At 41.7% G+C, this 26,447-nt stretch overlaps 2 protein-coding genes across 5 annotated transcripts in view; one reads left to right on the forward strand and one right to left on the reverse strand.

The window, feature by feature from the left end:
• Positions 1-1,045: 1,045 nt before the first annotated feature.
• LOC130578622 (uricase-like) lies at positions 1,046-26,230 on the forward strand. The gene is made up of 8 exons (XM_057374838.1): positions 1,046-1,130; positions 17,982-18,200; positions 18,971-19,087; positions 19,215-19,293; positions 22,413-22,599; positions 23,073-23,196; positions 23,534-23,617; positions 24,623-26,230. The coding sequence occupies exons 1-8, from the start codon at positions 1,116-1,118 to the stop codon at positions 24,752-24,754; spliced, it is 957 nt and encodes a 318-aa protein (XP_057230821.1). The 5' UTR covers positions 1,046-1,115; the 3' UTR covers positions 24,755-26,230.
• DNASE2B (deoxyribonuclease 2 beta) overlaps positions 5,200-26,447 on the reverse strand; it is a 33,694-nt gene continuing 12,446 nt past the window's right edge. The window contains exons 1-7 of one of the 4 annotated variants that reach the window (XM_057374812.1): positions 19,195-19,256; positions 16,514-16,666; positions 12,698-12,875; positions 11,384-11,465; positions 10,192-10,353; positions 8,471-8,668; positions 5,201-7,928 (exon numbers count right to left, since the gene is read on the reverse strand). In XM_057374812.1, the coding sequence (XP_057230795.1) occupies positions 7,573-7,928; positions 8,471-8,668; positions 10,192-10,353; positions 11,384-11,465; positions 12,698-12,875; positions 16,514-16,626 (1,089 nt within the window). In that variant the 5' untranslated portion in view covers positions 16,627-16,666; positions 19,195-19,256 and the 3' untranslated portion in view covers positions 5,201-7,572. Of the gene's footprint in view, positions 7,929-8,470; positions 8,669-10,191; positions 10,354-11,383; positions 11,466-12,697; positions 12,876-16,513; positions 16,667-17,070; positions 17,333-19,194; positions 19,257-26,447 lie in introns of those variants that run through there. The other 3 variants (XM_057374830.1, XM_057374804.1, XM_057374821.1) reach the window with 3 other exon arrangements.

Raw genomic sequence — 26,447 nt, forward strand, 5'->3', positions numbered from 1 at the left:
ACTATGAGGAGCAAATAAACTCACTCAAGAGTGTAGCAACCTCTCCAGGTTGTACATTACACACTTTATCATCCAGTGACTTGATACCATGTCATATTATGCATTCCCAAGAATGAAGAAGCATAAGGAGCCATCCAMAGTGAAGAGAGGGGAACTAATTCTGCTGTTAGCAGAGAATTAGTTCTCTGTTCTTTTAATTTCTATTTTGCTGTATGGTGCCAGTACCAAAACAAGACCTGGGCAGGCATGCCCAGGAATGAGTTCCCTCATCCTGACTTTCCCACATTCCCAGCATTTAGCAGGCTGTGAGYACCTAAAATATGTTCTTAGTCTTTCGGGGAGATCTTAAATCTTCCTAGAGAAGAAACTATTCTTTATATCCACACCWTTCATCTTCCTCACTTCTATTAACACAAAGCAGGACTGAGGAGACAGAGCTTACATTCTGCCAGAGACAGGCTTTAAAATAATATCTTAATCTATTGAAATGTAAAAAATGAATTTGTAGAAGTGGGGACATCACTTCTTGATTTGGGCACTGAGAGTACAGCCATGAAAAAAGGAGGTCCGTCTCTCTATCAAGGCAGCTGCCCACACATGAAGCCTCTCTGAGGTCTGTCTCAGCACCACCCTGGCAGTGCCAGGGACAAGGTCGTGGTCAGGCCAAGGTGGCACAACTCCTGCTGGGGACATTTTCATYGTGTCGGGACTACACCACCACCCTCAAACACGGTTTGTGTCAGAGACTGTGGAGGGTTCMGATTTTACCCTTCCGGTTTTCTGGGTGATTSCCATGTCTTTGAAGTTCTGTTCCCRCTGAAGATGAAGGCAAATTCCCACTGATATTTATGGGGTTAGGACGTGTCCTTGTCTCTGTTTTTTGCTGTTGTTTCCTTTGTTGCTGTAGACCTATTCCTTTATTAAAGKTTTTGCCTGGGGGAAAAAGAAAAGCCACGTTGCTAAATAAATTATGAAATATTTACATTTGTGAAGCCAACCCCTTATGCCTAGCTCCTCCTCTGATATTAAGATGACACTTTTTATAGAGCTACAGCTTCTATACTGCCAGTATTCCTCTGTGGGATCCGAGACCAGGAGGTGACAAAACAGCCACCATGAGCCAAGTGACAGTAAGTAATACCCAGGAATGACTGCTGATTTTGACTCARTATTGGACGAGTGGTGGTTTCTTTAGTGCAGGAGAGCAAAGTAGGATCAGAGATGAAACCGAAGAAAACATAAAACTGGGGAGGTTTCTAAACAAAGCTTGATTTTTAACCTGACAATACAAGGCCRTATGTTGTACAAAATACCCATAATAATAAAGATCACAGGAGCAAAGTGTTAAAGGCATCAGTTTGCTAATCCCTATGTATGTTTTTATCTTCTTTGTATTTAGTTTTTTTTTTGCCTGCAGTACTCTCAGTGGTACAAGAATGAATGCAGCTCACTTTAGTGTCACCAGCTGTTGAAATTATCTGCAGTTACTCTTGGGAATGTTTTGCATCTCATTTTTATTGTATTTGTAGATTGCCTTTAAAGCTTAATAATAGTTTCCTTCTTTAAAAAAATGGTTTAGCATGTTATTCAAATATGTATGGTTCAAACTGGTTAGCCTAGCTTATGAATTTCTCCCTCCTACTTTTATCTGTTTAATGCATTTGACTTTGCCTTACCCCACCTCTTGTAGGTTGGAAACAGAGAGGTAATGACTTGCTCGGGTGTTGGTTTGTGCTGTGTTTTTTACTKCTTGGCTAAGTTCACTTCAGTCTATGCCTTTTGCATTTATCTCCGTGCTGTAGCCTCTGGAGACTCTGTCTGTAAAATGGGTAAATGTTAGGTAACTACCACAGTAAATGAAACATCCCGTTCACTAGATTTTTGCACAGCTAACTCCCAAAGTTTCTCAGTCACCACACKCAGGGTCTCTGACCCCTTTGGTGTTGACCATCACAATGTTCCTTCTGCTTTTCCCTCACTTCTCCTCTCGTGCTTACCTTCAGCTGCCTTGTTCCTTCTTCTCCCTTTCTCCTGCAAAYTCTTTTCGGTCCCATTTCTGTTTCTTCCTATCTTTTGGCAGGTTGGTGAGCAGCTGGGAATACAACTGCACAAATTGTCCCTATTTGCTGTGCAGTTTCTTCCATGGTCTGTCTTTGCAAAATGTTCCATACTAAATTGTCAGTTCCTTGTCTTTCCTGAAAGAAATATTTGGARTAGTTAGAAAGCAAGAGGTTAAAAGACAAGATTTTCCTTACACAGTGCCTAGGATTTACAAGGTCAGGTGTAGCTTTCAGAGCAGGGAAGGGAAGAGTTCCTAAAATTGTACTGGGCATTTTCAGTCCTTAACATGAAGTGGAGGACAGTGGTGCTTACCATTTTCATACCAGTGCAAAAATACATTTTTAAACTGCACTATAGCAAGRGAAATACTGATATTTGGCTGGCAGAATGTTAGCCCAAAAAAGAACCCTGAAAAAAGGCAGACACAAAAGTGCCCTGGAGCTAAACACTCTCACTCTTTAGAAAGTCAGAAGTAAGCAACAAAAAGAAAACACTGAGTGACACAGCTTTTAGTGAGCTTTTGGCAGGTTTTGAAATGTAATGGGGAAACCGTGCAGTGCTATAATGTGATACTTTTAATTTGAAGACATTAATACATGTGAAGACAGATTTTTGGATTACTGTATTATAACACACAACTCTGTGGCTAATTTGCATGCAACATTTCTATGATTAATAAATGAGGCAATGCTGGTACTACTGTACTACAGTGAGCCACTTGTAGCAATTGCCAGCACTCCAGCATGCAACATTAAATACTACACTCTGCTCCTGTAAGCTCTGAATATTTGAACATCACTTTGCAGTTCCCAAGATGCAAAGTGATCAAAGGAGGGGAAGGATGTTCCTTACTTTCATCCCTGCTACAGGAGAATCAGCATAGTCACCAGATACTTTGTGTGGAAATGTCAAGCAAACRCAAATGAAGAAAATAAAATCAAAAGGACTTACTAAAAAAACTTGACTAAAAGTGTAATGTAGCTATTTATAAAAAAACAAGATATATTTTTCAAATCCTAGTGTTTTGTAGTGTACCATTTTAGCAATGTGAACATAACACATATATGCATAGAATAGCATACTCTCAACACTGGGATAAATCATTTAAAGATGATAAAGATAAGCATACAATGGCTCTGCATTTAAAATTTRTATTATGCTGTCTGAAGCCAAGATCTGAAAGTGCTGCTATTGATTTCTAGGTGCAAACACAACTTTTTTTACCACATTAATGCAAAATTTGTGAGGATTATGAGAAAATTCAGCTGATTAGATCTTTAATCTGGTATCTCCAGTCTAAATAAAAAAGTGTCAGATATGGCTATGCTACTCAGGGTGTCAGGATATCTAGAACACACCRATATTGCTATCCTAGCTTGGAATTTCAGATCAGATTCTCTGTCTTGTACTATGAAGTATTTTTTCCCTGCTACAAAGGGAAGCAATTCACACTTAGCCTAATATATTCCTGTTCCTCTCCATTCACATTTTTTAATTCCTTTTAAAGAAATCTCTTGTGAAACTAAAGAGGTGCATCATATTCTTGCATCACCCTCTGAGCACAGTTAGGCTTTGGCTTACYGAGCTTTCAGATGACGCTGCCAGCACCACTCTGCCTCCTGAACATTTTACTGCAGGCATGGGCAGCTTACACCTTCTGAAGCAATTACTATATTAAGTACCCAGTGATGTATCCTTCCCAGAAACTGAAAATAAAAGTTTAAAAGAAATCCATATAATAATTTATGGGCGTTAACATATGGGTGTAAGTTTCTCTGTGGATAATTATGTGACTATGCTAATAACGCCGAGGATGCTTTGATACATTAAGAAAATTTCTCACAATGATGTTATTGAGCATTTCATTAGTMAGAAGTACGCCTGTGGACCCCTGTGACAAGACCAAGCACCAAGCCATGTTAGCATGCCTTGAGAAAGTTCCCASCTCAGAGAAATTTCTCCCAAAGCTYCCTTTGATTGCTGKYAGGCAGCTGGCATGGAGCCCCAGTGCCCTTGAGAAATTCTCCAATACATTGCTCATCACTCCCTTCATGAGAGCTCAGGGTATGCCCAGTCATTGTGGAGACACCAGAAGCAATTCCAGCACAAAGGCTGCCCTGTGAAGTGGGCTCAGGCTGCAATCCCTTTGGCTGCTTTCCAGTATTTTAATTGCACAGCTGGAATTAAACTTCACACAGGTTAAATTTTAACCCTTCAGGTTTTTTTTACATTTTTAGCTTTTTTTTCATTGTCTAATCCTTTGACCTCTTGCACTAACTCTGTGTAAAATTGCCTTTTCCAACACAGCAAACCACTGCCCTACTGACACACAATTACAGCTTTAGAGAAGCATCCTCAGGGACACAGGGGTTTACAGAAGAATCAGCCAGGTGTTTTGAGCAGTGTCAAGGAGGCAGAGTCCTTGCAGGCCCTTGCTCTGGGATGGTGGTRGCTGTGGGGAGGGCAGGAGACACCCTGGCAAGGGGAAATGTGTCAGGATGGATTTGGAGAGGCTGYGTCTGCATTTCCTACACCCTGCCAGTGTGCCAGGCGTGCTGGGACCGAGCCTCGGCCTGTGGAAATGATTACAAGGCAATTTATACCAAACAACCACCCCTACTGCTGTGTTTGTTACAAACTTGGCTGCAGTACAGTAATGTTTAGTGGATTAATAATGTTTGCTTTTGGCCTCTCCTACTCCCTCGGCAAACAATTTTCATGTATAATAAATGCTCTCATTTAGTCTTACTAGAACAGAGCCCAAGGGTCAGAATAGCCAAACCTGCATGCTGAGAAGGGACTCCAGGTTTCCAGAGCAGAGAGCAATTTCTTCCCTCTCCAGGCCAAGGTCYGGTGTTTGGGCCCTTTTGCAGAGTCAGTTTTGCTGAGCAGGTTCCCCTGAAATTGCAGAGGGGCCATGCCACATGTCATTGTCTGCAGGAACCACTCTGTCCAGTCAAAAGGGTCAGTGGGCAGCAGAGGCAGCACAGGATCACTGGGACAGGCTGATCTTTCTTGAGTGTTTGGCATCTTAAAATAGAACAGCGTATTAGAAATTTTAAAACTTTATATATATATATATATATATATATATATAGGTAACAGACAGTAAATATTTCACATTAAAATTGATCACAGGGCATGGTGAGGACATAGGACATATGAGGTTGAGTAAGTGGCTTATGGTCTTGCATTTGCAAAGAAAGCCTTAGAGTTATAAATCCTTTAAAAACCTACACGGTTTATTTCGTTGGTTATTAGCCTCTTTTGGGAAACAGTGTCTGCCCATGTTTCATAATATGTGTAGCAGAAATATTAGGATATGCAAATACAGAAGTTACACAACAAAAGCAAAACTGAATTAAAGCTGTTTACAGTCAAAAAATGAGAGAACCAGATCTGCAGCCTTTTTATTGCTACACCACTGAGTGTGTGCACAGCCAGGCTGCTGTGGTGCTCGTGGTCCTGTACGGTACAGCTGTTTCTCTGCATCTCCCACTGCTCYTTCTGCCTCCTCAGTTACAGCCAAAATGGAAGCAACCAGTCTTGGGTCTAATGAAAGAGGAATGGTTAAGTAGTCTTGTAAAACTTTATGACAGCTATTAATCAACCAAATAACTAAGAACAGCAATCAGCACTTATTTCAAGAGATTCACTGGTAACTGCTGGCCTGGGGAGCAGGGAGCTGGCAACACTGTTGTGACAACCAGTGGGACAGAGACTCTTTGCTATTGAACCCAAGACATTGCACCCAAATGCTKTGACTCAGCATTAGAAAATACCACGAGAAATACAGGTTGTGCCACAGACCCAGGTGCTCTCTGACACACACACGGAGCTTGCCAGCGCCGTCTCCAGCAGAGGATTTCTTGCCAGTCCTGAACACTGAGGTCATGCTTACACAAACTGTGGGCAAGATACAAGAGCTCAGACAGACAGGTTAGGTTTGTGTCTGTCATGAAAAGATAGGCAAGAATAATTAATTTTGTCTTGGCTTTTCTGAGTGATGCCCCACCATCCCATGGCACCGTGTTCTGTGTCACTGGCAATTTTCACTGCCACAACAGGTGTTGCTTGACCACAGCTAGCAAAACRAGACGTATATATGTAGAACAATTGGACAAGTATCAGAGAAAGAACATTATGAAGCAAATTATCAAATGTCATTGGGTCTTATGYGGAGAAAAGAAAAAAAAGGTGTGCAGGATATCTAAGCAACAMCCCTATTTTCCCTGARCTAYGACACTCGGGTTTACCTTTGGTCCRGACTGGCTATTCCTGTACARYTTCCTTCATTATGCAGGCCATATAAATGATTTCTATTTCTTCAMGAAAAATRCACAARTATTTTCTGAAATTAATTTCTTTGRCACTTTTGTACASTTTGTTGTTTGGTTGATTGTTCAGGCTGAAAAGGGAAGGAAATCTTTGGCAACCTCTTGTGGTTCTGGGGCATTTCTTTATACCTGCTTTCTTTTAAGACATTGTTTGTGGAGAACCTGTGGTAGGGACTAGGAACACAGGAAAACAAATACAATGAGACAGACAACTCTTCAGACTGGAGTTACATTAGCAAAAGAGGGAAAAAAAAGGAGAATGAGATAGAAATACATATTTAGGAACATATTAAACAGAGATACACTTTTGACATCTGAACACAAGAGTATCAGGATTTTGCAGATCAGCTTTGTCCTTATAGAAAGTCCATGAAAACTTCAGGTCCAAAGCCTGAGACTGGAAATATTGAAAATACTGAAAATTAACAGCCACATTTGTTTGTAGATTAAATGACATATTTCTTCAAATATATTCTTTTCTTTTTATTTTTTTCCTAATAGTCTGCATTTTTTCCTTTGGCAATATAAAACATTGTAACCAATCACAAATACCTATACAGATGGAAGAGGGAGACTGTCAACAGAATATTTTTTCTCTTTATTTTGCTTATTCATATTTGAATATTCCTATTCATATTTATTTGTTTATAAAATTGCTGTACATGATTAAAAGCACTAGAAATATTCCCAAGCTATTGGTTACAGATAATTTAAAGATGATTCAAAGTTCATTTATTCTCTAAAAATGAATCATGTAAAAATTATTTCTGTCCACAGACGTACTCATCTCCCTGTCTGGATCTAATTTTCTCAGCTCTTCTAGCAATTCAGTTCAAGCTGAACAGAAATGCTGTGATTTATCTCAACAGTGCCAGAAATCCAGGGCAATTTTGAAWTATTTTGGGGTGCTTATCCCTTGCTACCTGCCCAGTCCCAACAGCTCAGCTCATGAGAGAGGTTTCTGYTGTCCCTCCCATCCCCTATCCAGCCCCACTCCCAAGCTGCCCAGGGATGGCTTTGCAGGGTTTTCACAGAAATGTGCTTTGGTGCAGCCTCGTGCAGCAGCATCCCTCCTGTCCCATTCCAGTGTGGATGGTGAGAGGAGCCCTCCAAGGGAGACATTCCCTACACTTTCCACAYAACGAGGGCTGTGCTGGCTGGGAGGAATGGTTTCTTACAGCACCCTGGGAGCAGAAGTGCAGCTTTCGTAGTGGATTATCAGATGCCTGAAGGCTTTGTAGATCTGTTCRTTCTGGGTACAGATGAACCCACCACTCCTCCAAGCTTGCTCAGCAGCACGGTTCAAGTCCCCAATGCAGGTCCACTGATCTTTGTATTCCCTTGAAACAGCCCATTTGGAATGATCATTAATGGAATGAAAGGTGGAGTTCAATGGCATCCCTATGACATTGATGTTGTAGACGTGGTAGTCGAAAGAGCAATTGGAGTAAAGCTTTTGGCCAGAGCGCTGCCAGGATTCAGCCAACAAATCAGTCTCCAGCTCCTGAGCCATCCAGGCCACATAGATATCTGTRGAATAACACAGGGTGCAGGAAATCAGTGTTTAATGTTAGACTGAAAAGCATCATCTAAACTGTGTTAATGTCACTGTAATGCATAAAGTCAGCCAGAGGGGATTTTGTCCCCTCCCCTTATTTTGACTTTTTCAGAAGTTCATTTCTACTTTTTCTCCTTCCAGAAAACATATTACAAACCAACAGCAGGAAAAAAGGGAAAGGACAAAAAAAATTGCAAGTCTTCTTCATAACAAAAAAACCCCAGATGATTCGAACCCCATATTTCTTCTTTGTTGTTAGTGTTGAATAATGGGAAATAAATTTTCTGAAAATCTCATTGCTGAAAACTTTAGGATAGACCAGACAGCTTTTTGCTTTGTGGGGCAGAGAGAACATTAAGATGGGACACCATCCTTGCCCTCTGTGACATTTCTTTCTGAAGCTGAACTTCTTTTTTCTCCCTCAGAGAAAATATGAAATTTAAAATAATTTATTAAGTCATATTTTAAGAATTAATTGAGAATGTATTATAGAAAGAGCAACAGGTTCTCTTACCATCTATGAACAAGTGTGACTTTGCAAAGTGGAGAAAGGTTTCCCCACGAGCTGACTGGAGCTTGGAGAGGTGGCGCAAGGGGACCGAGGGCAGCCTGGACTTTGCACAGAGCTTCTGCAGATTTGGGAGATCAGCTTGGAAGATGTCAGGGATGGAACAGCTGTAGACTCCTGGATTATAAATCAGCATCTGTTGGTCTGAGAAAAACCCACAGAAACAAACACAGTCAGAATTAAAATGGGTTAAAGCAAAGCAATCAAGAAAGCAAAGTTCTGTCTTAGACAGGAAACCTAAAACCTTCTTAAACTTCACAGGCTGTCTTCTGGAAGAGTTAAGTGTCAAAGTATCTTATTTTAGCAACCAAAAATTTGTGTAATTGCTTTGTGTTCTGACTGGTCCTGCAGCACAAAGACTGGCTGGCAGAGTACACTCAGGTTTTCCACTAACACCTCATTATTCTTAGCAGAACTGCAGAACTGTTAACTGGTGGTCTTGTTTCACTGCCACTTCCACCCAGGCTCATCTCCGAGCCTCTCTGCAGTCACACAGCACTCAGACACCACGAGTAGATCCAAACCTGTCTGTGTTTACAGGAGGGGCTTCCAGTCAGTTACAGCTGCCAAGCCAAATGCAAACAGAATGGCTGCCAAAGGGTCTCGTTTGGGTYTAGGGAGAACAGACCTTGACGTTCACAGTGTCTGGACTGAATCTGCAAATTAAATCTGTTTTCCTGAACTGTGCACAGCTTAACTGTAGAAGTCCTTGCCATGGATATAAAGAGCAAAGGAACAAATGGGCTCATTAGATGAGTTCATGGAAGACCAGTCCATCAGGAACATTCCAGTATTTCTGCCTCAGGAAACTCCCGAACCACAGATTAGCAAAAGATGGGAGGATGAGGCAGAAAAAGCATTAATGTGTGCATCTCATTTTCTTGTCCTCTTTCCCTGCACACATGCATAGATGCATTACCACAAACAGGAACCTGGGTTAGACAGCTCTGAGGTGTGTCCAGCCTGGCAATTTGCACAGCATGTATATTTCATTAATATTACTTGAGGTTTTTAACTGAGAAAAAGGTGAAAAACAGTGTGAAAAGAGTTGGGAAACATGCCAGGATGACTTCTTGTAAAGTCAATAGTCCCTTTTCAGGATTCCAGTACCAGCTGCCAGATAATTCTGAATCTTGCAGCCACAGTTTGCTGGGTTTAGGGTTTTTTGTATATTTAGTATTGGCAATTTATGCAGCAAAGAAATACCTGGTAAAATTCCAGGTGAATATTTATTCCATACTTCATATTTCTGATGAATCAAGGCTACTRCTTAGCTCAAGCAGTGGTTGCCTTACATTTTCAGAACAGCAGATGACTTGCTGAATGAGCTATTACTGTTAAAAATGATTAATCATCCTACTTTGTATTTCCAAAGCATTTTGTATGCGTGGACTGAGTTTACTCTTGATATGCACTTGTGACTATTATTATCTTAATAGTCCCCATGGGGAGATGAAAGCAGAGTGGAAGAGCGAATTTCCCACATTCACACAGGAAATCATTGGATAAACATAGCTTGAGCCCAGAATGCTCCTTCCAGGCCCCACTTGGTTTCCCAATATGACAACAAAGGTCAAGAACAAGGAATTTTTGAGGTGAAGCCTCAAGAAAAACAATCAGAGAGGTGTAGTGGGACAAAGGCTTTCTTAAGGAGAAGGTTTTCATACCTATKTCTGTGAACTGGTCATATTTGAAGGTTATACAGATGGCTGTCTGTCCAAAGGACTCCCCAGTAGGTGGATACCCATAACCATCCTCAGGGCTGGGAGGGAACAGGGGCACACTGTGAATCACCCAGAAGCCTTGTGATTTGTCCAAGAGCAGAAATCCTGTGGGAAAAAAAAAAAAAAAAAGAAGAAAAAAAAAGAAAAAAGTACTGCAAATGAATTAAGGAGGAAAAAAACCCTGAGAAGATAGAGCTGTGCCCTACTTTGGTTTTGCTGCTGCAGACATTTCAGTGTGTTAATACCTACAGTAAACTCTTCTAGAGTCAATTGCTAGACTGTAAGAGATGCTAATATTGTATTAAAATGGCATCAAGTCTTTCCTGCAYAGACTAACCCAAACTGTCACCATGTTTCATTTGAAAAAAATCCTTTCAAAACCTCTCTCTCTGATCAAATTTTGTCTCYACAAGTTCTGATTATTTAGTGGTTGTGGCCCTCTATCCATTGTTCATCTTTCTTCACTTCAAATATTCACTGGATAAAGASAAACAGATTCTGTCAATAGCAAGTCTTCTTTCACAGACCAAATTCTCCCCTCATGGGGGAGCAGCACAGAGATAGACTGTGCTTCTCCCCTCCAGGATGGACCATGGCTCCTGGGCTGTGCCCACTGCTGCAGCCTAAAAACACAGCCCTGCAAAATGTGCTCATTTCCACATCAGGCTGGGCAAACCCCAGYTGCTTCCTCAGGGGAACATTTAGACCTCCACTGAGGTTCACTCTTATTTAAAGTCTTGATTTTCTGTAACTGCATCCAATAGTGCTTTCCATGATCTTGGCAGCAGTTTCTTGTCCCAGAAAGTTTGGAGGGGTTTCTGTTGAGGGTGTCTTTCCTGCATATCTTGTACTGCTTTGCCATCAGGCACAGGATGATGGGATTTGTATTTGCTAAAAGGACCTGTATTAGTTTGAAACAAAGAGTCCGTAGGCCCCAAGATACTTCACACAGCACAGACATAGCAAAACCAAAACAGAAGCTGCAGCATGGGTAACTACAACAAACCACACACCATGCAAATCACTCTTCAGTTTTGCTTTAGGCAGGAATTTTAGATATGCAGATAGACAGRCAGACAAGCAGATGCTATCCACAACTTTAGAAAGGAGAAAACAGTTGGGACTCTCCCTGTACCTTTGGTGTGTCCACATTTCCCCGCTTTGGAGTCTGATTCAGGGATCTCATCGTTGTATATCACATATGCAGTGGTGTTCCTCTGCAGGGAAACACGACATTCAATAAAAGGAAGGCATTTCAGCAAATGTCTGCTGGGAACGGAAGAAAGAATTCAGGAGTCCTCTGTGCAAACATCACGAGCATAATYCTGCTCCCAGTTCAGCTGACCCAATCTCCACAGATATTACAGTAATATAAACCTGAAGACGCAGCATTAGGGCCTCAGCTGACAGGACATGGAAGTTCTCTCAATCGCTGCAGTAGCCCTTTCCCAAGGGTTGAATGTGCTTGCTAAGGCAGTTTACATGGGCTTAGAGTGTGTTTGCTTGCAAAGAAGTTCCCCTCTCTGTTTTCTGGGCCTCTCTCTGATTTAGCAATCAGATCCGGTGAAAATATTTGCTGAGTAAAAATAAGCATGACAAATGTWCTTACGAAGGGAAACCAATTAAAGCTTTTTTTGCAAAATGTTTGCATATGGCCACACCTTATTTCCCCTGAATAGAGAACTTCAAAGGGGTTGGGGCACACTTGCCCTCCCGATGTACTGAGTTTGTAAACAGTTTATTACAGCTACAGTGACACCTGGAACAGGAGTTTCCTGGACTGCCAACATTGAGTGACTTCTGCAAGTCTCTTTTACATACAAATTGATTGCACCTTACCACAAAGCCACAGCAGAAAGCAGACACACCCAGACTCACAGCAATAGTACTTGGAYGGGAAAAAATAATTATAGGCAGATCTTGTAATATTTTACAATCACTTCACACAAATATCAGTGAGGTGTCTGACTGTGGGAGCAAAAAAMGAAGGCCAACAAGCAGCATATCACTGCTTGGAGCAGTCCCAGTGATTTCAGGGGGAAGAGCAAAACACAGATTTGATTTGAGTCAGGATGTGAAAYACCTGCACACAGGAGGGCTTAGGACAAGTGTCTGTAGTAATTACCACTGACCCTGGKCTGAGTTCACAGACCCAGATATTACTCAACACGAATTACAGAAACAAAGACAAGTGAATACTCCTTTTTTGATGGGCATTACTCTAACTGTATGAAAAGCTTGACTAGAAAAAGAATTTTGAGGACTATTCCTAATTGTAGCCAAAACTGCAGATAATCTGCCCAGCWGTCAGGGTGCTCCTCCCCTTGATGTGTTTTAGTAGATCTATCAGCCAGGTTGGCCTTATCTCTACGTGCTTACTTTGGCTGCTTTCATTTCATCTGCAAACAATATCAAGTAACCATACTAAGAAAAATKAAATGTCACTTGCCTTGGATTCATAGGCCTCATAGAGCTGCTGCAGTGTTTGTCCCAGAGCCCCCTGTGTCATGTTGATGAGGTATTTACCAAGCTGCCACTGCGGGGCCAGGGCATCCATGTACAGGTATTCCAGTCCCAGCGCAGGAATCTGTCCTTTGGCATGTTTTGGCAACTTGTAAAGAGTGAACCTGCAACAGTGGAGAGCAATTATTTTTTTACCACCGCCCTGTTTGAATGTGTAAATCAGTATCTCCTTCCCTGTGGAAGAGCAGGGTGAATGTGGGGATGCCTGGGCTGGAGGGGGAGCAGAGTGGACATCCCAGCCTCAAAGCAATGAGCCAGCCCAGGAACCAGCTGCAGTGTGGCAGCACACTCCCTGCTGCAGACAAATTGGTTCTGCTTCTCAGCAAGCAAGGGAGGCTGATTCAGCACCGAACTCCTGTTGCTGTGGACAGAATGCTGTTGATACCACTCTGAGGTAGTCTTAGATGAGTCTATGAAYTCCCTGTTGTTCCTGGTTCTGGTAAAAAACCTCAGGTCCCAAACCCAGTCTAACATTCCCCCAGGTCAAACAATTTATGTGTTTTCTAAATATGGCTTTATATGAAACAGACAAAATTATGTATTGAAACTAAAAAATGCATTCTATTATGTTCATACATACCACAATCACAAAAATAAGTATAAAGCAATGTAATAAAATGTTGTTCCAATCCTACKTTTCATAACAGGCTTGCACTCTGATGAACTCTTGCAGACTGGAAATTTTCAAACCATTAGCCAAGAACACAAATCTCTTCAAAATTGTGAAGTACTCAATATTGTCAGTAAATGGCTCAGTTGACACTAAGGTTCCTGATATAGTAAACAAATTTTCCCAGTGCGTAAATCCATGGGATTAATCACAATATAATTAACTCAGCCACTTTCTCTGAGTGCTGTAATTGAGTAACTTAATGTCAGCAGTAAGGACTGAGTGGCATTATTTTCAATCTATTCTACTTAGCAAAAATGCAGACTGTGCTTAACCCCTCAAGTACATCAGGAGGAGTAAACCTTGCCCAGTTGACTCAAGGTGGTCACAAAAGATATCTCTGAACACAGGTAAGAAGGGGCAGGAAAACATTCTGCTAGAGAAGAACATTTAATCCATGGGAAACGTACATGTGCAGACAGAAGAGAAACACACACCAGTGGTGGTCCTGGTAATCCACCTGCATTGCCACTGWCTGAATGATCTCCCAGAAGCAACTCAGGAGAAATAATTTCTGATGGCAGATCACAAAGAGAGTGATTTATATAACTAGGCTGGGGAGAGATGTCTGTGCCTATACATGCACSAGGAATCACTACAGTCCCCTTATTTGAAATAAAGATTTGGAAAGGAGCAGAATAGCAGTAGTTASAGTAGCATGAGCTGATCCAGGAATTAGTAGATGAAGCCTTTCCAAACTACTTTGAAATGTACTGAAAGATTTATGCTCTGCAAGTGTTTACAGCTTTGCATCTGACAAATCCACCTTAGCATGTGTGCTTACGAAATGCTAGTCTTTGAGCTATCAGGAAATTGCCTGCCAATTCCCAGTGGATACATGTTTTGGCTCTTTCCAGAAAGCCAGCTGAGTGTATTACCAATTAAAGTTKTATAAAATCTTTACTGCAATTTGTGCACGGGAAATTTCTCAAGAGCTTAGGCATTTGTGGGAGCAGAGTAAAARTTATTTTCCTGAGAACCAAGGAAAAGCAAATCCGCTTAGATCCGATTAGCATTGTCACATTCTTTACCTGTGACTGAACACCARCTTACAAATAATCACATCTTTACTTCTTCCCCTCCCCCCAATTAAAAAAAAAAAACTCCAAACAATGCACACCATGCCTTCAGTCCTTGACTCAACACTTCTCAGAAAGCAGTTTTGGCTTTTATTTGGCGAGGAAGGCTTCCCACAGAATGCACTGAGTTTGGGTGAATAAAGGAGCGGCTCTGCCCCCTTAGAGAGCCAATCCTATGGCCACGTGTCCTGCAGCCCCTGTCCGAGGTGCACTGAGGATGGTGGGATGAGATCTTGAGAGGAATGAAAACACAGCAGAGACTTCTGCCTGCCCAGGCACTGCAAACGGGGAGGAGCTGCCAGCCCAGCTGGGGAGCACAGATGGGATCAGSTCAGATAAAGCAAGTGATTCCTCTGGTTCAGCGGCAAATTAAAGGGTGTGTGAATATTGAGCAATTATGGAATACCGCAGGRTGAAACCACTGCAGAGTAGAAACTCACATAAACCTCTTGCTAACTGATAATAACACTTGCAGGGCTGTTTGTTTGAAAGAGCATTGACATATTTTGTTGAAGAGAAGTCTCTTCTCAGCAGTTTCAGTTCTGCTTCTCCTGTCAGCTTCATAGCAACAAAATCCAGAATCCAAAGGCTTTCCTTAATAAACTAGGATGACCCTGGCAGACAGGCAAGTTTCTTTTTGTTTGATCAGAGCAGGAAATCCCCCTGCCCTACCTGAATTTGCAAAAGGGAATATGGATTTGCCTGTGCAGACCCCCAAGTTCCCTCCTGGAACAGCCACAYGTTACTGGCATTCACACATGAATTACTCTTAGTCACAGCTTTCAAAGAATTTCTCAGAGATTTTTAACACAAAAAATTGTCTTCATTTAAGAAATGGATATAAAAGTTCTTTTTACTTTATTTTTTGTGTTTGTATATATTTTTATACTTTTTAAAAATTTTTTTTAGCTTTAGCGCAAAAGAACTCATTCAGGAATAATTACAGTTAAGGGAGGAAGGAACTATCTCATAGTTCAAAGTTGCTGGGTAGCTGCATCAACCAAGAGTCCAACTCCTGAAAAAACCCACATTATCCAGAAKGGCCCTGGCAAAGGTGACAAGAGCTAGACCCTCATACATTTGATGATATGCCAATACAGAGCAAAGCCAGCTTTGTGCTCCTGCCTGAGCAGCCTGCCTGTGGTGTGAGGAGCACCTGCCTTCCCTGCAGTTAGCTCTGTGTGCATGGGAAGGGATGGGCCTTCTTCTTCAGCCCTTKTAKCCAAATTAATCSTTGCTCATGWGAAAAACACTTTTCTTTTGAAATTGGTTGGTACTTATCTTCAGCAAGCTTTTGTGCTGYTTTTAAAGAGCCCTCACGTCACCTTTTTAAACCTGGGCTGAATACCATGCAATTGTATTTTGCGTCTTTTCATCTTCAAAGMGCATTAATCCAATTAATCATTGAATAGCCAAAGCTGGGCTGGCTGCTGGCAGTGGGATGGCACCGGCGGTACCGTGACGGCAGCTGCGGGCAGGGGCAGAGCTCGGCTGCGGTCACAGGGCACAGGGGATTGGGGGCTCAGCCTCMGCTGCCCCTCGGTGCCGGCAGCAAGGGCCGAGTCCCCCACGCTGCAGCTCAGCACCCGGCCAAGGGCACACCGGGCGCTCTCCCCGCTCGGTTTTTCCCCGCTCGGTKTTTGTTTCTCCCCTGCCCCGAGCCTGTGCTGGAGCCCGGCCGGTGCCCCGCGGGYGAGCGCAGCCTTGGCACCCCAACACAGCTCATGCTCCCTTTGATCATGAGACGTGAACGCTGTGTAAAACGGCGATTATTGTGCAGTTAGTCATAATGCAGCACGGCGGTTGGTTCGGGGAAATGAAATCACATTTCAGTAACTTATCCTAGGTTTTAAAGCGCACAATTCAGCCACTWCTCACAGGCAAACAGGACTGAACCAGGGATTGCCTTGCATTGCTTCTCGGTGACCCACCCACTCCCCGCGGTTTAATCKCGAGTGTTTTTATTTACTCACTCARCACGGTATTTACTCACCAATCCACCGTCTGCCCGTCTTCATTCCTGCAGGAAATCTCAGCGGCCCACAGGGGCACGGCGGAGAGAAGTAAGAGCAAAGCAGCGTGGCACCATGCAGATCCCGCGGGCATTTTGGTTTCCCGGCTGCGCAGGGCGAGCCCTGAGCAGGCTCTAAAAGGAGAAGTTGTGCTGTGTTAGTGTCAGCTCCTGCCCACGGAGCAGCGAGCACACCCCGGCCGCTGCCTGGATCCGGGTTCCCACAACAGGGACTGCCACAGACAGAGGCACAAGGGCTCCTGGGAGCTGCGGGAAACTGCCCACCATTTCTTTGGGCAGCAAAATGACAGTTGACAAGTTTTGTTTTCGACCAAAAAAATAAATTAACCATTTAGAATATTCATGGATTCTGCTTAAAAACAAAACAAAACAAAACAAAAAACAACTCCAAGCTGCAGATACCGAAACGCTTTTTGTTTTCTTTTTACTGCTGCATGACTGATGTACTAGTTTCTTTTTTACAACTATCTCAAAAACGCTGGTGTTCAGACAAGCGAACAACATAATTTCCATCTCACCACTCCTCCTCCCAGCCCTCGTGGTGAGCGCAGTCCCTTCCGTGCAGAGAAGTTCCCGGTGAGCGCTGGGCCCCGCCCGATCCCGGCTCCGGCGCTGGGCACCTTCGGTCACCGTGGGGCTTGAGAGCTGCACAAACGCTCTGATCTCTGAACCAAAGTACTTTACTTGCAACTAGCTAATGCTTTTTTAAACTATCTTTTAAATGCATCAACATTTCTCTTCGGAACAAACATGTCTGAATTGAGCAATTTCACATCTCATAATCTTTCAGCAACTTACACTTAAAGAGCTTTCATTTATATTTTGGTGTGTAAAATGGTCTTTCTCTGTCCTCATTATGCTCGCATTAAAAGGGGCTGATTTACATTAAAAGATGTTGATCCCGATTATGGGATATTTCAGCCTCAAGGAAAGTCTAGTGCAATGAACTCTGGATATTTTAGCACAACAGAAATCCTCACAACCTTTGCAGTATTTTGTCACCTTGCTAGTGCAGTCTCTCCAACACCGTAAGAGACGTGTAACCGGGGTGTGTTTGACAGAAGCAGGGTAAAACTTGCAACAGGGCTCAATGCAAACAAACCCAATGATCCCAGAGAACAGACTCAGTGAAGGTCTATATAGGCAGGACTAAKTCAAAGATGACAAATGAGAAATTAGTTCACTGTGACTCCTGCTCTATAATCTGTCCCCCAGAAAATTTCTGAATTTTATCACAGCTGCTGCTAATAYAGTAACAGTCTCCTAAAGCATTTTTTCTTCCCATCAGGACTCCGCCATTTCTAACAAAAATATTCTCATTATCATAGGCAACCACAAAAATAAAGTYCATAAGCACTGTTTATGTTTYGTGACAGTATAACTCAGGCTTCCACTGTGTTTCTTTACAACTGCCAYGCTTTCTTTGCAGATCAAGGACCTTGAAGTCCTCAACTGTGAATATGGCAAGAATACMATTAAGTTCCTTCGCCTTCATAAAGAGGGAAAGAAGGAGTTTGTTAAAGAAGTGGAAGTGTGTGCACATCTCCGGCTGACTTCTCCTCAGGAGTACCTGGATGGAAACAACTCTCTTGTGATACCTACAGACACCATAAAGAACATTGTCCTTGTGTTGGCCAAAAAAAATGGGGTATCTTTTTATTTTTTAACTAGCCTTGCTGTTTCTTACAAGTTCATTTGGAAGTATTTAGTCTACTAACTTTTAATTTTCAATTGGCAATTGGCRTATCAGATAATTTTCAAAGTCCTTTTCAGTGATTTGAGAAAGATATTTTCCTCCTCCAATGCTTGTCCTGTGGACTCTTTCTTAGTTTTCCAAAGCCTTTTTTTCTCAAGACCTAGCACTGTTATTTTGTGGATTTGTCATATAAAAGCCATCTCTTTTTTCTTTTTAAATTCAATAGCCCATAATCCTGCATTATTCCTGTATTTTAAACAGAAGGTCTCAAAGTATGAGACTCCTCTTAATTCTTTTGTGCTCTTACTGGCATCAATTGCATGTATCATAATGACAATCTGTAGCACTAAACTTCTCCATAATGAAATCCCGTCTTTACCCTGTAAAACTTAATTAGAATATCACTGTATCAATCAGAATAATCACTAAAAATTATTTTTCAGCATAATATCCTCAAAGCTTAAGGCTCCAGCAGCAGTTTCTCTCAGTCCAAGTCCTGCAGCTCACTGTGCCACAGAATGGGAGATTTTTGACACAACTGTAGYTGCTATTTGCAGTGTATGCTGCAAGCTGGTCAAATGACTGAGTACAGTGAGCCAAGCCAGGAATAAGAGAAATGTGTTTTTAACCACACTGATTCTTCCCTAATACAACAACCAGAAAAATCTACTTTTGTACACGARGTAGTTGCTTCTTTCTAATTATACTGTTTGCTGTCTTAGATCCCAAGTTTAGAACAATTTGCCATAGATATCTGCAATCACTTCATGACAACATTTTGCCAAGTGGGGTACGTCAAAGCCTACGTTCAAGAAGTACCATGGCAACGTCTGCATGAGGTATCTAAAATATACTAATACATTCCACTTGTTTATGCTGTTGTCATTCCTCACTCTCTTAACCCCTGTTTTCAAATTAACTGAATATTTATGACACTGTTACTTACACGGCTGCTCTAAACTGCAGGATGGCGTTCCCCACATCCACTCATTCATATGTGTTCCTGATGGGATCCGCTTTTGTGAAGCTGAGCAGTGCCGGAACGGTGAGAAAAGATTTGGCAACTTCCCCTACTTCTCTGTAAATATTTCTGCCAAAGAGAGATGAAGATGGCTTTAGAGATAGCTACAGGTGTTACGGGGCTTAGGGCACAGCCAAACTGCTCCACATTATAGTGGAATTTTGAAATTCTTGATCTCTGAGACGTGGCTGAAGAACTAACATAGCTCACATTTGTATGCATATCCTAAACATGGAATAGCCAGAACAGCACATCCAGCAGAACTGTTACATCTTGCCACAGGATTTCATAGCTTTCTGACAACAGGCTGCTTACTCTTCTGCCTTATACTGTATCCTGCAGTCTCCTATGATTGTTACCCTATCCCACATTGCTGCAGGCCAATTGCCAGTTATTTTCAAACCCCTGTCAACATGCCCTCATTTTTTTTCTAAGAAGGCAATTTCATTGCTGCAACAATTGCTGAACATTGTGAGCACTCAGGTCTATACGTGAACCACTTTTCACATGAAAAATACTTCAGAGTGTGCTTACTGTTTTTGCACACCTTGCATAAACAAAGCACTATTTGACTTAACCAAGAGTTTTGTGATAGTTAAAAGACAGGCTTTCAAGTTCAACTTTCTGTCCATAAATTGTCCTTCCAAAGGGAATAGCTACCTAACTATAGCTCACAACAAAAGCCTAAATTCAGTCTCASTGTGATGGTGTTTGGTTTAATGTGTCTCCCAGATTACTGGGAATTGAGCTGAGGCTGCTATGTTRTTTTACACAATGGCTTTAGAGGGTTTAGGCATTAGTTCAGTACCTATCAAAACTGCACTACTGTAGCTCAGAACTATTTCCCATCCTACCCAGAACCAGTGGCAAGACCAATTTCACTTGCAGACAAGACATGAGTTTTGAAAGGTCCATCTGAGCACAGTCCCTGTGCTCCTGCTGAAAGAAAAGAGAATGCCTGTACAAGTCTCCAGCTCCTCTTGGCCTCATCTTTTTAATGTTACTGGTAATGTTAACTACTGCTGTACTTTTGGCAGTCTCAGTCACACTGACTTTATTTTCTGGAAAATGTTAATAAAAACATCTTAATTTTTAACAAAAAGGAACAAAAAAAAGTTTATACTTTCTTGAAAAGCTGCTGCTTTTAATGTGGTTCAAATAGAATTTTTCATCACCACRAAAATTTAGCATGAAATTCTGCCATTTCAGATTCTACATAAAGAGAAAGCCTTGATGGTTTACTGAAGAAACCACCTTTCCTGCTTAGACTTCCCTTAATGTTGCCCTTTAGTTGTTTCTTTAGAATTCCCTGCCTAGGTGAACAATAACCAAAGTGAAGATTTTCAAATCACTTTTATTTTTCTTCTAAGAGAAAGTTCTCTATATTTAGCATCCTCCTATGCACCTATCAGCCAGACATGGGAGTTMATTTCTCAGTTAATCCTATCTTTTAGCAATTTTCTTGCCATGAAAAAAAACCCTAGTGGAGTTTAATAGAATTATTTTTTGCCATTATATCAGCTGATAAAAGGCTCAGTTTTTTGGAAACTCAAAACATMATAAATAACTTAACAGAATCAACATTTGTCAACTGAAGACTGCATGAGCACAAAGCCTCCTGAAAGCACAGCAGGAGCTGTTCACCTTAGAAACTGTCCCTGAGTGCTGTATTCTTCAGAGTGAGTTTCAGGTTGATTGCTGCACAGCCAGCCAGCCTTTCAGTCAATCATTTGTTGCAAGGAGCTCTTTCAAACAAGGCTAAGTATTTGAATATAAGATWAATATCTATCCAGGTTCACTGATAGTATCTGCATTACATTAATACCTGTGTGTCAGTCTTACACCTAAGTGATGAATTATTCAAGATCTGAACAAACCCCAAAATATCCTGTCCAAGGTCAGTCTCTTCTTCGKATTTTTTATACAACTTTAGTAAATAACAGGGGGACATAGGGAAAATGATAGGTACACCTCCTTATAYTCATCCAAAAATAAAAATGAAAATAAACAAGCAAAGAAATAGACAAGAAGCAGTTTCAATAATACCCAGTCACAGAGCAGTTTAAAAACAACCATGCAATTTAGAAATGTCTACCACAGTGGAATTATTTCCAGTATAAATTCCTTCAAAGACATAATTTAAAGACAAAATTTGTCATGCTTCCAAGTCCAAGGAAGGAAGATCCAGTCCAATACAGGATTACTATGCACTTGACATATTCAAGGATTAATTTTGAACTAGCTACTGTGAGCCCAAAGAGCAGAACAAAACCAGCAGCTTGGGCTTCAGCCACTGACTATCTGCACAGGTCCTGGACAAGCCTGCATACAGTGAAGTTTCTCTTTTCTGAATCAGCTTTTTGGTAGCTCTGGTTAGTGAAATTTTAACTTGCCAGCTTGGTGTGCTCTAAATGAGTGGCTGCTTTATATTTTTATCTGCTGTTCAAAAGGTGTGTCAGAAGAAAAAGTTCAGGTCACAATTGCTTGGTCTTCAGAAGAAAATGACCCACCCAAGCAGCAGTGATCCTCAACAGCACATTTTATAAATAGCAGCTAAGAGCAAAACTACTGTCAGTCTGAACCTGTGGGTGGCATCTGTATCAGTGCCAGTTCCTGCTCATTAGCTGAACTGCCGGSATTTGCATTGGCTCCTGGCTCTCATTCCCAGGGATGCAAAACTCCCAACTGGATGGGTATCTAAAGCAAATTACTGACCGAGGCTCTGTCTTTGTACAGAGAATTTTTACACTTGTTTACGTTCTTGGGAAAGGCGCCACATCTCTTACTGTACATCACAGCACTAGTGGCCTATTTCATTTCCCTTTAGAGCCATTCCTAAATTGACAACAGTGAGAGCCAGCCCAACACACATCCCAATTCAAAGCAGGTCAGATAAAGACTATCCYCAGTTTTCCTTAACTGCAGATCACTTGATGGGATTCTCCATTTTCTATTGATTCTCCATTTTCTATTTCTATTTCCATTTCCATTGAGCTCTGACTTCAGTAGTTTCTGTCTTTTATCTTTCTGCTGGTATCAGTGTCTGCTTTCTGGCTCTGGWGCTGTCAGTGCAAGTACGCACCCAGAGATTTCTTTCTCTCCTTGAAAAGCAGCTCATAATTTCTTGTAATTTTCAATCACAGGTCCTCTCCTTGTCTTTGCTGGAATTAAGGACCTGAAACTTATGAAGACAACACAGTCTGGATTTGAAGGCTTCTATAAGAATGAACACACCACACTTCCTGAAAGACATGACAGGATTCTATGTGGAGAGCTCTTCTGCAAATGGTCATATGGCGAATGCAAGGATTTTGACTTTAACTGCATATGGTATATGTTCTATCAAGTAATATTCATTCCCTAATCTATGCTCACAAAGTCCCTGCATACARCACAGAATGGCCAGATCTGCAGCTGCTGTGCACCAGCCACACACAGCTCTCAGTGGCAGCACTAARCTCTGTTATGAGGGGTGAGAGGCTTGTCTTAGGGTGGTGCATCAGAGGACAGCATATAAATGAACAGTTCTGTGTCCAGTACAGAACRCTTTAGGAGAATAAAATAACTAATTTGTTAAATACTTTTAGCAAAACCTATTTGTGAATTATATATCTGRGTGGTGGTGGGGAGAGGAAACAGAATTTGGGTGACAGGACAAATAATTTTTCCACAAATACCATGGGCTATATATTTGTCAGCAAAGACATGAAAAATACAAACAAAAACCACCCCACAATAGAGCATTGTGGATCTAAGCAGAGATAGCTGATACAAGGTTTTGTAAGAACCTCTATTACCTCTAGGAAGAAAATCCGTGAATGTATCCTTGAAGCCTTTGCTGGACCACCTGACTGTGGGGAATATTCACCCTCTTACCAGAAAACTGTCAACTGTATCCAGATGCATGTCCTTTCCAGAGTGTCACAGGTATCTTCTTTCCTCCTAATGATATTTTACTTCAACAATAGTGAACATTAATTAATTGCACCACTGAGAAGACCAACATGAGACTATTATTTCCTGTCAGTTCTAAGTAAGAATGGAAACTCCCCAGCTATGAATACAATGGGGCAGAACATCACTTGGCAGCACTTAAATAAAAAGGAAAGGTGTGCTACACATGTTCACTAGATTGAATTTGATCACCTGAACTCGGCGGGGGGGGGTGGGCATTGTTCCTTTTTACACTGAGTGAAAAGCCTGCCAGGCTGTTGCCTGGAAAGGTGCCCTAAATGCATTGTCTCATCCATTTTCATGGTTTCAGGTTCAGGTCATAGAAGTCGTCTTGAACAACACTTTTTATAATGTTGTAGACATGAAGAATCTAGGCTTGACCAATGACAAAGAAGTAAGTAAATGTTTCAAACACAACTTTACTGCCCTATTTAGAAATACTCAGCCTTAAAGCATAGCAGCAGTTCTACACGTAACAAAGTTAAAGTGAGCAAACTTTCTCTCCCAGTCCCAGTAAAAGCTCCACATTACCTCTGAAAAAGACTTACACTGATTACAAAGGGAGTATAAATGATTGCCTTCTTGTGTTGTTGATATAAAAACTAAAGGCGCAAGTGGAATACTCTGGACATCACAAGGATCTATAACAGAGACTGTCTCTGAAAAATCATTCTTCTTTTCCCCGCTGAAGTTGACTCTCAGTTTTAATGTCAACCTGTGCAGTTTTACCCAAGTAGAATGCACTTCTGCATCCCTTCTCATAGTCAGGCTCAGTGAAAACTGAGCCCACTGTGGCTCTTCTTTCTGCTGCACTGGCAGCCCCACTGAGGKCTGGGAGCATCCTTGGTGCAGGGGTTACAAGGCAGTGAGCTTGGCCATAAGCTAACCCCAGGTGACAGATGACCAGCAGCCTCAGGGAACAGCAGAGGGATGATTCTGTAGCTGGAGGAACCAAAGCAGATTGGCCCAAYAGTGGATGAATTACAAGCCTGAGATCAGGCAGAGGGCAAGAGGTGGAGGATGAGATGCATTTGCTCCTCCCCCCACAGCTGCTCCAGCTGCCAGCCTGGTCCAGCTGGAAGTCTGTTACATTGTCCTCACATGGAAGACAGAAATGGGGTTATTCCATTTGGTGTTGATAGTCAATAGTCTAGCCCAGATAGTCCAGACTCCCTCCAAAGTCTTGTGATTCTGCTGCCATGCTCTCCTATCCTGGTCCTCCTTCAGGTGGACATTACAGGTCCTCTTTTACTTGTGCTGACATCAATATCTACCACAGATGTTCATATGAGAAAAGAGGGGCCTAGGCATGATTTTATAAGGAGGTGAATAGTCACAGTTTCTGCTGGCACATCCCTGTCTCAAACATAACCTTTGTGTTTGTGTTCATTCCCCTCAGGTTTTGGTTCCAGTGGAAGCTCCTTATGGTTCCTGTGCTTGCACACTTGGCAGGAAGAAGTTTTTTGAAGCACAAGGCCATATGATGAGAGATGAGAGGAAATTTGGACTGGCAGCTGCCCAGGGAAACTAAACCGCTTGGCTATACTCACACCTTCCTGATAAACTTAACAGCATGGCTTTCCTATCAATGTTTACTCCTTATTGGCCTCTTCCATTGCTGACTACTTTTCCCTCTATAAACTCCTGAATATGGGATTTATAAAGGACCCTCAGGAAATCAGAAATCGAAGTCTGTCCCTGAACTTCAGTGTGATTTCCAGACTGAAATCCCCCAAGCTCTTTGGAAAATCCTAGCCAGAAACATTATAGTCAATGAATTTTTAAACTGGCTATTCCCAGACCTTTTAATGAAACAATAAATTTGATATCTGTAACATGTTTCTGACATGCAAAATCAGCAAATCTCTATATTCCATTTATTAATATTTCTTCAGTTTCATTGACATAATCTGTCATGACCCCTTCACGCCACACTGATCTACAAAGCTGAAGTTCTGACTCAGTGACTGAAAAGGCAGTCAGAATCAGGATTTCTTTGCACAGGAAATGAAAAACAACAAAAAAAGTGTCTCTCATATCTCCTTTGTGGTGTGAATAGTTACAGCTGTTGACTACTTTCTCTGCATGTATTCTGACTGCATGACTACTACTGCTACTCATCAGACTATRGTTACTATAGTAGTTTTACATTAATCACTGAGGTGGTTTGAGGGTTTGGGCTGTCTCTGTAGTCTTAAATAAACTGTTTCCTTTAGTCTAATAATCTTATAACTTCTGAGCAGGCAGGAGTCAACCTATGTAGCCCTATTACATTTGGGAGGGGTACTAGCATGCGTATTTTAAGTTAGAGTAAATGAGACAGTGCATATTTTACTTTAGTTACCCCAGGTGATAGCTTTGAACATAGAGGTAAAACAACTCAGTCAACGATTCTCATCTCACAAACTGTGGCTACCACATTTGYAACAGGAATCCTGTCAGCTTCTGACAGCTTCTAACCCTTGCTCTCATTCTCTCCAAGTGTCATTTTCATAGACTCCATGTGACAGGGTACAAATCCAATGGGAAGTGCCCAAAGAAACTTCTAAAAACTGCAGTTCAGTTGCCTTTCACCTCCTGAGTTTGGCAGATAGGCAGCATTGCTTTGGGTACAATCATTAAATTCACAAGCACCAAAAATGGGGGACATGTCCTGCACTGTGTGACATTTTGAGGTGCTTGCAAGATAGAAACTCGCCCTGGTGAGCAGGGCATTATGGATGCATGGGGAGAACTGTCCACAAACCTGAGCTATCTCCTGAACAACAGGAAAAATGACAGCACAGAGTAAGCTGTCCCACATATGATGATCTCTGGTCACCAGSCAATTCTGAAAGCTTTATTTACAACACTTCCAGCTTTTCCTGGGAACATTCTTGCTTACCTTCTTAGATTGTGTTGTATTGTACTTGTGGGCTTACATCTTACTACTTCTGTCACTACTAGGTGCTTTTAATTTATTAATGTACCTTTTAAAGGCAAATAAAGAGCAACATCAAAAAACAAACTAGTTTTTGACCACTTACTACTTATATATAAATGTAACCATTTAAAGTAAAAGAAGTACTTTAATTCACCCAATTTCACCTCAGAAAATGACCAACCTTCTCCAAATGACAGTTCACTACTAACAGTTGAAAAAGAATCTTATGGAACGTTTCAGCATTTACTTCTTTTCAAAACAAGGCAGAACTGCACAAACAACTTCCTTTCTACCTTACAGA

Source organism: Malurus melanocephalus, unplaced genomic scaffold (genome assembly GCF_030028575.1).
Source record: "Malurus melanocephalus ecotype Western Australia unplaced genomic scaffold, MMel_1.1 scaffold_8, whole genome shotgun sequence".
Taxonomy (NCBI): Eukaryota; Metazoa; Chordata; class Aves; order Passeriformes; family Maluridae; genus Malurus; species Malurus melanocephalus.